At 40.0% G+C, this 12,169-nt stretch overlaps 2 protein-coding genes and 1 pseudogene across 4 annotated transcripts in view; 2 read left to right on the forward strand and 1 right to left on the reverse strand.

Annotated features, from left to right (window-relative positions):
* The window catches only part of RAB29 (RAB29, member RAS oncogene family), a 6,197-nt gene extending 4,327 nt beyond the window's left edge, over nt 1-1,870 (forward strand). For all 3 annotated transcript variants that reach the window (XM_006922846.3, XM_006922848.3, XM_015597859.2), the window contains exon 6: nt 80-1,870. In XM_006922846.3, coding sequence (XP_006922908.1) covers nt 80-191 — 112 coding nt within the window. In that variant the 3' untranslated portion in view covers nt 192-1,870. The remainder of the gene's footprint in view (nt 1-79) is intronic.
* A 1,492-nt stretch (nt 1,871-3,362) lies between these two features.
* NUCKS1 (nuclear casein kinase and cyclin dependent kinase substrate 1) overlaps nt 3,363-12,169 on the forward strand; it is a 33,996-nt gene continuing 25,189 nt past the window's right edge. The window contains exons 1-2 of the mRNA XM_015597829.2: nt 3,363-3,464; nt 8,786-8,838. Coding sequence (XP_015453315.2) covers nt 3,363-3,464; nt 8,786-8,838 — 155 coding nt within the window. The remainder of the gene's footprint in view (nt 3,465-8,785; nt 8,839-12,169) is intronic.
* LOC112471861 lies at nt 6,331-6,449 on the reverse strand (annotated as a pseudogene).

Genomic DNA, 12,169 nt, shown 5'->3' on the forward strand with positions numbered 1-12,169 from the left:
TGCTAAGACAATGCCTGCTATTTCTCCCTTTCCTCCATCCAGCTTCTCAGCCTTTTTTTTTTTTTAATTTGTTTTTTAGAGTCCTCATTGAAAAGATGATGAACAATTCCAGAGAAGATATGTCTTTGTCCACCCAAGGGGACTACATCAACCTACAAACCAAGCCCTCGTCTAGCTGGGCCTGCTGCTAGTAGTGTTTCTTTCCATTCTAAGAGGTCTTTCCATCTCTTCCCTTTGGTTGCCCACCCAGCAATTTTATTAAGCACATTGAATTGCCTCCTGCTAACTATCTAGTAAGGAGGGCCATCATCACTGAGAAAAGACACCCGGGACCCATATGCATTTCTGCATCTCCTGCAACTTGGTTCTCACTTGCTGCTGGCTTGTGTGGCCCAGTTAGTGTCTTCTGTATAAGAATGATCATCTCATCACTGAATTTGTAGTCTGGATTTTGTGGGAAGGATTAGAAATCAGTATCTGTGCTTTAAGGATCATAATTGTCAGCTGCTTTTGAGCTTAGTTTTCCATCTGATATATGTTGATATCTCAATCTTGACTTCAGTTGAGGTGCAAATGAGATCAAAGGTCATTCCTTAAATTCTTTGTTGGTCTTGGCTTTCATATTCTTTCTGTCTTGGACTTTGAATTTAAACATCTGATTCTGAGATTCAGGAGTGACACTGAATGTCTTTGGGTTTGGGGCTACTGGAGGTGGCCCAAAAGTCACTGTATTTTTGAAGCTTCTAAAGTCATAATTAGCTTTCTCTTGTCTTGGTCTCAAGAATAGTCAAGATTTTGAACTATCTATTTTGTGTGGTGAGAGAGTTTCTTTCCCCAAAGAAATTAATTTTCATATTGGGGTTTTCTAAGTATCCCTACCATTGGGACAGGGGTGGCGTTTCAGGTTTCTGGGTTGATGCCTTGATGCATAATGCTGCAAGTGACATCAGTTGGCTGTGGTGCCCAGTTGTCTGTTCCTCACAGCTCTAGAACCTGAATAGGAGAAGAAGGAGAGGTTAATAAAACAAAACCCTGTGGGGCAACTGAGTGTTAAGTGGCTAGCACTTAACAGCCATAGGAAACAAATACTATGTATAGACCTTGGCCTGAGCATGGGAGTAGATAGACAGAAAATCATTAGGTTAGTTAAGTGCTAAATTGGGTAGGGTTTTATCAGATCACTTCTAGACAGTTTAATTTGTTGGATTTTCACAGGGTGGCGATTTATAACCTACCCAAAGTTATGAATATTCGTAGTGAACCCAGAGGCCTAGAATTCTTTGAGAAACACTGATCTAAATAAGTATTCTAAGTCGGTGGTTCCCAAGTGTGATTAATCAGAGCCACCTGAGAAGTTTGTTAAAAATTTTAAAAATGTTTTAAGATTTCTGGGTCCCAACCTCAAACCTACTGAGTCAAAATTTCCAGGGATGAAGCCTGGGAATTGGTTGTTTTTCAAAGCTTCCCAGGTGATTTTGATCAGCTTGGTTTGGAAACCATTGCTGGAGAACTTAGTAAAGATGCAGAGACCCAGGCCTGGGCTTCTGTGGGCTCCATTAGCTCTCCAGGTGATTCTCATGCTCACCAGACTTTGAAAATGGCCATCCTTAGAGGGAGGTCAGAGGCTAAATACCAGAAAGAGAATGGGAGCCAAACCTTCAGTAGTTGGTTGGTTGGTTGGTTTTTAATGCCAATTATTATAGCTTTTGCACAACTTTTTGAGACCTCGAAGTTCTTTTGTAGTACCCTTTTCACATAGGATTTTTCTTACAGTGATTCTGAAGATAATAGTGGAGTAACAAATTCTCTTTATGTGAGAAGAAAATTGAACCCCCACAAAATCACAAATAAATGGGAATTAAGTCTTGTATTCAGGGTAGTTATTGGCCTTTGATATGTTTGTTGAATTGTATTTTATGCTGATTGTTCAAAAGTATTGTGAAATTGGAGACTTTATTTTTTAAATACCTTCTTTAAAAATGAAGGTGAATGTTTATATGTTTATCTATTAATTCACTAGTACCAGTTGCCTAGTACCAAGTCAGTACTTGATGTAACATCCCAAGTACTGCTTGGACATGTGATCATTTTAAAAAATTGAATATGCTTTCTTTTCCCATTTGCTGACTCAGGATATACCTACCTTTTCAAGCATTGCTAGAGGCTGGCTTGCCAGCCCTTCTGGATTTTCTCTCCCAACTGGTGAACATTCATTATAGGCCTAAAACTAAAGAAGAAATTGAAATATAACTAATTCTTCCCTATGTCTCTATCCATAAAAGGAAAACAAGGAGATATTTACATGATTCAAAATGCAATTATTCTAAAAATAATTAGTCATTTGATTAGCACCTCTTGGGTAAAATTGTTTGGAACATGGATATTGTTGTAGCCCTTCCCTAGAGAAGTTTCCATATTCGAGACAAGATGCCCCTTCAACCACTAAGCTGGTCTGTGGCTCAAAAGAAAACATAAGCATTCCCTGAAGAGTGTTCTAAGAGACCGAAGGAAGGGCTGAGAACAGAGCTATGGGATTATGACTGCCCTGGCTTTCTACTGTGGACTTAATAGCCGAATGACCAAACAAGCAGAGAAAAAGAGACCACAAGTCAAGGAAGGCCCCTCAGCAGTTAAGTGATGGTTTGTTCTTTTGTTACTACTAATGAGCCAACATTACTCCAAGATGCCTCCCCTAATTCACTTTCCTTAGCTATTGCTAAGGTATGTTTGGGTTCTTCTTTTTTTCCTATTGTCTCCAGATTTAACTCTTTTCTTTGGGTGGTCTGTCTTCTGGCCTCAGGATACTGTCTCATCTAACACAAGGCTTTCCTGCCTCTCATCTTTCTGTAATCAGTGGCCTGCTTTTGACATGATTTAAGGCCATGGTTAGAAGATCTAAAAATCTCCACAGTATCCTATAAAATCCAGTGACTGGATTGCCCAAGGAAACAAACCCCATTGCCTGTTTGCCCTCCACCCCTCTTAGTTCATTGTGTATGGGAGGAGTCCTCAGCTATGTAAGTGACTTTTTTAGTCAAGCCAAACAATCCCCAAAGCTGCAAGTTGGAATAGGTAGGAAACCACTAGAAAATGATGTGTGTTTGGAAATAATTATACATTTATTTTTGATTCAGCTGTAAATACCAGAGACCTAGAATATATTTACATATAACCTTCATTGTTGTTAGAAAAACCTGACCTTCTCTTTGGCTTTCAAGCAGAATCTGAATCCTCTCAAGTGGTATCTGTATAGTTTCAGTATAATAATGATATTGCTCTGTGTTAGGGTACTCGGGGAAACAGAACTTATATATGTATACATATGTAAAGGGATTTATTGTAAGGAACTGGCTTATGTGATTATGGAGGATGGCAAGTCCAAAATCTACAGAGCTGATGTCCCAGTTCAAGTCCCAAGGCTGGCAGGCTGGAAGAAGCTGATATTCCAGTTTGAAGACCATGAGGTAGGAGAATTCTCATTTACTCAGCCAACAATTTATTCTATGTAGGCCTTCACCTGAATAGATGAGGCCCACCAACATTAGGGAGGGCAATTGGCTTTACTCAGTCTACTGATTTAAGTGTTAATCCCATCCAAAAACACCCCCACAGAAACATCCAGGATAATGTTTGACCAAATATCTGGATACCTGATGGCCCAGTCAAATTGACACATAAAATTAACCATCACGTGTACTTAACAGTATTTCACTATATGATGGTACTGTTTTGGTACCTTTTCTTTACACTCTAACTTGATTCATACACAAAGTCCATGTGATCAGGAACTGTGTTAATGGGAATGACAAGGAGAAAGCAGATAGAAAGAGGAAGGAGGTATAGGCATTTTATAATTTGTCATGATAAGAGGAGGGCACCCCAGTAGCACCAGATACCAATGTCTGGTTTGGTATAAACTCTTCCTTCAGATCTGTGAGTTTGTGCTTCTTACACTATCTTGAAAGTAAGAAATCAAACAGTTCTTCCCATTTTATGTGAGAGAACAAATGTCTCAAAATTTGACTGACTGAAAGGCAGACGGTTGAATTTATAATAAAGCCAACGTGTAACTGGCAACCCATTAATTCCCTATCTCCACTCTGTTCTTTAGATTTCTGGAGAACATTTGACCTCAAAAACCTATTTCAGAAAACAAGCCTAGACATTTGGAGAAACAGAATTGACCCCTTTTGCGTTTGAAACTCTTGGTTTGTGTTAGATTTTGAGACCATGTTCATATATGGAATAGAGACTTGCATGTAATTAAATATGGGGCCAAAATAAGCACAGTTTGAATAGCATGCAGTACAGATATATCCAAAGATGCTTAATTGACAAGATCTACTTTAAGATACATCACCCAAATGCAGTGACAGTCATTTAATTTTGAATATCAGCTCTCTTGTTTGCAAGAACGGAGATTTTTAACAGCCATTCTATTTTCAACTGTTGCTGCTAGTAGCTAACATCTGAATGTTGCTATAAGCCAAGTATTCTGAGTACTTCACATGAATTACTTTTCACAATGACCCTATGATATCTGTAAATGAGGAAACTGAGGCACAAAAAAATCAAGACTTTGCCCAAGGTTAGACAGCTAACGAGTGGCAAACTGATTTTTAACTTTAAACAGTGTGACCCCAGAAACTGGGCCCTTTACTGCCATACACTGCCTCCCATTTTGCATGTGTGTGGTTTGGTAGTGGCATCCTTGAAGTTTTTTACATTTAACAATTTTTCAGTATGGCAGATACAAAGAGTAATTTATTCAATAGACATACAAGTTTTCTAATACTTTATAATGAAAAAATTTAAATCTACTTGTTAAAGAAAATGGAGAAAAGAAGAAAAATCCAAACCGCCATTTACTTACATTTCAATAAATTTGTTTTCAGTGTATTTTTTAATGCAAATACATTTTTTCACATAATCGTATTCACACTTAAATTGGTTTAGATTACATACCTTTTATGTATCTAGTATTAAAGTAGGAGTTGTAGGGGATATAAAATTCTGTGCCACATACGTTCAAAATAACAGGAGATCAAGAAAGATTTCTTAAAAGGAAGTCAGACTTGGATGGATACAAACTGAGAAAGAGGTGGAATAGGATTTCAGGTTGGGAAGGAGTTTATAATTCTTACACAGGTTTGGGAAGTAGCTACTAGACCAAAGAGCTCATTCTGTAAAGCAGTGGGAAATAAGGTTAAAAAAGATTGTTGACAGATTGTATAGGTCCTTAATTAATTTAACCGATAGTGATATACCTACCATGTGCCAGGTACTTCTTTAGGTGCATGGATTGAAGGCCTGGAGAAGAAAAGGTTCCCCAGAAGGGAGCAGGTCATATAAAAGAACTGCATCTTGCATCAGGGAGTGCCAGTCTACTTGCAGTGATGGAAGACAAGGAGGGAGGTCAGGTAAAGCCTCGTGGAAGAGAGGGCACTTGGGCTGGATAAGTGTTGCTAACTGGAGGACACAGGAGGAAATGCATTTTAGACAGAATAAAGTTGAATAAGGGCATGAGGGTATGCAGTAAATAGCAGAGCTTGCTCAGAGAACAGTGGATGTGCATTATAGCTGAAGTCGGCAGGGGCCTAGGAGGGGACTGTGAGAAAATGAGGTTGGAGATAGGGCCAGATCAAGGAGCACTCTATAGGCCATGCTGAGGCATTTAAACTTCATCTTGTAGTAGAGAACTATGAAAAGTTTTAATTCTTTTTTATTTTCTTATTGGAAAATACATAAACATTATTACCTTTTTAAAATGGCTTAAAACAACAGAAATTATTTTATCACTCTGGAGGTCATAGGTCCAAAATGGATCTGACTGGGCTAATTTCAAGATATTGGCAGGGTTGCATTCCTTTCTAGAGTCTTTAGAGAAGAATCATTTTCTTACCTTTTCTAGCTTCTAGAGGTTGCCCACATTCCTTGCCTTATGGCCCCCTTCTTCCATCTTCAAAGCCAGCAATGGCTGGTCAAGTCTTTTCTCACATCTCATCTCTCTGACCTGTTCTGCCCACCTCTTCTACTTTTAAGGACCCTTGCAATTACATTGGGTCCACCCAGATAATCCAGGTAAATTTCCCCATATCAAGATCAGCTTATTAGCAACCTCACTTCCCCCCTCCCATATTCACAGTTTCCTGAGATTAGGTCATGGACATTTTTGGAGTGTCATTATTGTGCCTGCCACAGATAGGAACACTGAGGAGTAGTGGGGTTAAGGAACTTACCTAGGGTCACTCAACTAGCTGGTAGTGGAGCCAAGAATAAACATTTTTTAATTCAAATAATATAGACATATTTTTTAATTTTTTTTTTTAACACCTATAGCACCCAGTATTCCTAGATGGTCTCCCATCCAAGTACTAACCAGGCCCAACCCTGCCTAGCTTCCAAGATCAGACAAGATCAGACGTGTTCAGGGTGGCATGGCCATAGACAATATAGACATGTTTTGGAAGGAGGTAGAATTCTTTAAATTTCGTCCAGGTTATTGTCTACACATATAGTCCCAACTGTCCGCCCTACCCCTTAAAACAAAAGGCTTCCTGCAACTTATTTTTTCTTTTTAATGTATCTTTGATATCTCCCTATGTAAGAACATATAGTTCTACCTCATTCTTTTTAATTGCTGCATAAGATTATATGGATGTATTATAATTTATGTAACCAGTTATCTACTAATGGATGTTTGGATTATTTCTTTTTCCTCTCAATGCCACAGACTAACATCTTTATTTATTTACAATTTTATGAGAAAAGTTTTTTAGGAGCTCCTAGAAGTATGTCAAAGAGCATATACACTTTAAGTTTAAATACAGTGCCATATTTCCCACCAAAATGTTTTTATCAATGTGTAGTCCTACCGATTGGTCTGAGGGGCCAGTTTACCCATATCCTTAGCAAGACTATTTCGACCTTTACCAATCTGAAAAGTGAAAAATTTAATTATTTTTTATTTTGTTATGAGTGAGTATATTTTTAAATATATTAGTCAGTTGTACTCTGTTAGTCACCTATTTATGTCCTATATTTGTTTTTATTTTGTTGTCTTTTTCTTAGTGATTTTGTAAAAGCTGTTTGTATATTAAAGATATTAACCTTTTGTTCTACATATTGCACATATTTCCTCCAGTTCATGGAGAGATGTTAAGCAGAGTGATATTAAATTTGTGCTGGAGACATCTGTGGTAATAACTTAAATGCTAGTATAAAGTGGTTAGACTTTATTATGGAAACTGTATGGACATATTGAGCCCTATGCTTTAGGAAGGTAGCATTGTGGTATCTACCACAGGGTACAAAAAAAGTTGGCATAGGGGGAAGCGGAGAAAAGCTGTTACAGTAATTTAAGGATGAATGGTGACAGTGGAAATGGCAAATGAAAAATAGATTTGAGAAATGCAGTGAAGAAAGAATCAAGAGGTTTCCCGTTAAAAACTAAAAGGCATAGGGTAGAGTTAGCACCAAGGATTTGAGCTTGGGTGATTTAGATGATACTGCTGACAGAAATGGGGGAGTCAGGAAAAGAATGCAGGTAGGAGAGATGATTTTTTTGGCATAGAGATAAATTAAGCTTATGGGCATCCTCACGGAGATGTCTGGTAGGCAGTCAGGATACTGGGCCAGAACTCAGAGAGAGGCAGAGAGACCTGCAGTATAGTTGGTGGTCATATCCCTCTACTGGGTATGGATCAGTTTCCCAGGAATGGTTAGGAAATAGTGGAGAAAGAACGACCGCACCTTGGACACCCACAGTGCTGAAAGATGGTTATCACTGTTCTCGCTGTCATTTTTTCTCTGGCTATACACTGGAGCAGTCTTTATGAACTCTGTTCCCAGGGCTTAAGGATGGTTGTGTTCTGTTGAAGGAATAAACCAGCAGTAGGATTGGGGGGATTTTCTGTCAGTGAAGACAGTGTGAACCATTCCGCCTCCCACAGTGCTGCACTTTCACAAGTGAGCCCACTTTTTTCTTGTTATGCCAGTAGGACTGATTCAATTATTCCCATTTTACAGATAAAGGAGCTGAGGCTCAGGAGCTTAAAATTTGCTGAGGTTACCTAGGTAGTAAATCACAGTGCTCAGAGGCAGATATCCTTGATTACAAGTTCAGTGCTCTTTTCGTTATGTATACCTTGGAGACTCCCCTTTCAGCAATGTTCACTTCAGAATATTTGTCAGTGGTTTAGATGGATAAGGCTGTGTCTCCTTCAATGTTACAAGAGCAGGTTTTCTATAGATTGTATTGGTTTCAAGCAAAACGAAAAGTATTAGTCTTTGTGGGAGTTTCCCTTCAATTTAAACTAAATGTCAAGTTGTAGATCTTTTTATGTTTTAGTGCAGAAATCCACCTAAACTTAGCTCTTAACATTCTTAAAGGTAGAGAGGAAATGGAAGTATAGAGCCAAAGAAATGTATATTTGAGAAAATGAATTTAAAAGTTTAAATTGACTTTGGCCCCACCTTTTTCTGACTGTGACCTGAGGGCAAGAGAGCATCCTCCTTAACCATGAACCTTTCTCTAGGCAGATTGCTTCGCCTTTGGGATTGCAGAAACACTAACCAGACACAGCTCTCCTGTCCCGTCCTTTCTTCTGAGTGTGTGGGCGGGGGAGGCGGGGGGCAGAGAGAGTCAGCAGGTTGGAGGTGGGAGTTAAGGAAGAAAAAAAAAAGCCTGGAAAAAGCTTTTTTTTAACTTCCTGGCAGGATCTTCAAAGAGAGGTGACTTTCTGTGTTCCTGTGATCAGTACAAACATTGTCTGTCTGTCTTTAGACCTGGTTGGCCGACTTTTATGAAGTCCCAGAACTAGAAGTGCCCTGCACAAAGTAAGTGCTCAAAAATTCTTATAAAGCCCCCAGCTTCTATAGCATAGCCTTGAAGGAAATGGGTCTTTGTTAGGGACAGGGAAGAGTCATCTGTCCTACCCCTCACCTCCAGCACTGCTACTTCTTACTGTCTTTAACATGTGCAGGGAAGAAGGAAAAGGCTACTTCTCAAAATATAAGAGAAATTAAGCATTGAATTTAAAAGGTCATTAAATACCACTTCCGGCAAAAAGGAGTAACTGACTTTTCTGTCTCCTGAGCTTTTTTTTTTTCATAATTTTCAGTGTGTGTGTGTGTGTATCCCTTCAAGGTTATCCAATGGTACTTCTAAAATGTAACCTATCATATGATCAGTGTCTTTCTTCAGTTTCCAACAAACTGGTTGTGGTTGAGACAGGTGCCCAAGGCAGATCATTTGGAGATGGGTTAAAGGGAACTCACCTTGGAGATTGCATTCCAAATTCTCTTGGCAGCCAGGGAGCCAGTTCTTGTAGGCATACTTCTGAACTTATCCCGTAAGACAGCGTTCTCCAACGTATTTGGCACCAGGGATTGGTGCTTCTATGAGAATCTAACGCCTGATGATCTGAGGTGGAGCTGGTGGAGCTGATGAAGCTTTGCTCACCCAGCCTGCCACTCACCTCCTGCTCACCTCCTGCTGTGTGACCAAGTTCTTAACAGGCCACAGACTGTTACAGGTCTGTATCTCGAGGGTTGGGGACCCCTGCCCTAAAAAGTATACTAGAAGTTTAAGTCTTAAGTTAATTCCTTCTTAAGAGATAGTGTTTGTTGAAATACTGAGTGAATAAACAAATGGAGGGAAGATGTTAACTGAAGCTGAAGTGAAGAGAGAGGTAGGACATGACCCTCACCTGGGAAGAGTAAGAGCCTTCATTCAGTGGCCATCTGTATATTGGCCTTGAACTAAACTATCAGGCCAAGGCCTGGAAGATCTGTTCGGAAATTTCTGCTTGCCTGGACATGTTGAGTATGGCCAGTTCCTTTCATTACCTACGAAATGAGTAACAATAATTCTTCTGCTTCATCTCACAATACCAAATAATGGTATTTGCTAAAATAATAGCAATCTGCCCTAATAAAACAGCCTCCAACAAAGTCACTCGTGATCACTGCACTACCCTGTCTCTGCACTGGCATTTTAACAATAAGATGGCTGACAATATACTTAGTCAAAATATATTCGGCTACTATACAAAAATAAATAACAAATATTGGCAAGGATGTGGAGAAACCAGAACCCTTATGTACTTCTGGTAGGAATGAAAAATGGTGCAGCTGCTGTGAGAAATAGTATGCAGATTCCTCAAAAAAATTAAAAATAGAATTACAATATGACCTAGTAATTCTACTTCTGTGTATATATCCCAAATAATTGAAAGTAGGGGCTCAAAGAGATATGTGTACCCTCTGTTCCTTGCAGCATTATTCACAATAGTCAAAATCTGGAAGCAACCCAAGTGTCCGTTGGCAATTAATTGGGTAAACAAAAGATGGTATATACATACAGTGAAATATTATTCAGCCTTTAAAAGGCAGAAAATTTTGATACATGCTACAACATAAATGAACCTAGAAGACATTTTGCTAAGTGAAATAAGCCAATCACAAAAGGACAAATACTATATGGTTCTATTTATATGAGGTACCTAGAGTAGTCAAGTTTATAAAGGCAGAGGGTAAAATCGTGGGTGCCAGGGGCTAGAGAGAAAAGAAATGGTGAGTTAGTGTTTAATGGGTAGAGTTTCAGTTGGGTTTGCTGAAAAAGTTCTGGAGATGGGTTGTGATGGTTCCACAACAATGTGAATGTACTTAATACCACAATTATACACTTAAAAATGGAGTTAAAATGGTGAATTTCATACATCTTTTTACTACCAAAAAAAAACATTTGGGGAGAAAGAGTGGAGTGGCATGAAGAAGGCAGAAGGTAACTTTAATGCTTATCTTCCCTTAGAAATGCCCAGATTTTACAAAGGAGACTTTCAGCAACGTTTGTGTATGGCATATATCTTCAGTTGGTTATTAACAGCCTGGCTGCCTGTGGCTGGGTTGAAGTCTATTTTACAACGGTGGGGTAAATATTAGCTGTTTCCCATAAGGATCCTGAGCTCTGCCTCTGAGGGTTTTAAGCACCAAACTAATGTTCGTGGATTTAAATGGAATGATCTGAGTTACCCTAACTTATTTGACCTGCCTCTTGAGCCAGCTCCATCTACCCATACTCAGAGATCAGATCATCTTTTAAAAATGGAATTTAACAATTTTAAGCACTTCTGTAGCGCTTATTGTGTGCCAGAGACTGTCCTAAAGGCTTTTCATATATCAACTCATTTAATCCTAATAACCCTATAAGGTTAAGTACTATTGTTCCCCATTTTACGTATGCGAAAACTGAGGCACATACATAAAGTTATACAACTATTAAGGTGTGGACTTGGGGTTCAAACCGAAACACTTTGTGGCCCCAGAGTTCGTGCTCCTTGTCATTAGCGCCCCGCCACCCAAATAATGTCCAAGACAGGGACTTTAATGACCCTGAAGTAGAACTCAAGGGTCCAGAATGGAGAACAGAAATTTGGGGTGAAGTTATTCCCTGCTTATGATCCTGCCTCTCAGCTCCAGCAGAGGCTGGACCGCTGAGGGCTAATGCTAAAAGCGAGGGGACTGGGCTTGTGAGTTTAAGGTCAAATCTTTCGAACCTATGGAATTTCCCTCCAATTCTGAAGCAACCGTTCTATGACGAATCAGCTGCCTATCCCACAGGTTTTGCTATTCGTGGAGTTTGTAGGTGATAAAGGCAGGAGAAATAAAAGATAATTAATTAAAATTAAATGACAATGACCCCTATATAAATATTTTTTTCCAGCGGTTCCAAGATGCGACCCAAGACGAATCTGCAACTCTGGAGTGGAAACCAGGGGGCGGGCCGAGCAGCGACCATTTTTGTTTTGCGGGCGTGCGCTCTCAGAGCATCTTGACTAACAGGACCCCACGGAGGAGGCGGAGCCTATCAGAGAGTGGGGCGGGGCCTAGGGGACGTGATGATTCAAACAGACTAATGAGCTCGGCGCATCTGGCAGAAGCCGCCAATGACCGGGCGTGTTGGGGCGGAGCCCACAAGCCCTAGTGGGTTTGGTTGCACGGCGGCTTTGGCGCATTTTCGGCTGGTTTGATTCATCCATTTTGAGGAGACGGGGGAGAGGGGGGCTCGTCTGCTTACAGGGCCCTGAACCAAGGAGCGGCGGAGTTTGAGAAGCCAGCACCTCGGGGTTCAGCGGCAGCGGCTCCGTCGGCCGAAGTTGGGGGGGGT

Source organism: Pteropus alecto, unplaced genomic scaffold (assembly GCF_000325575.1).
Source record: "Pteropus alecto unplaced genomic scaffold, ASM32557v1 scaffold359, whole genome shotgun sequence".
Taxonomy (NCBI): domain Eukaryota; kingdom Metazoa; phylum Chordata; class Mammalia; order Chiroptera; family Pteropodidae; genus Pteropus; species Pteropus alecto.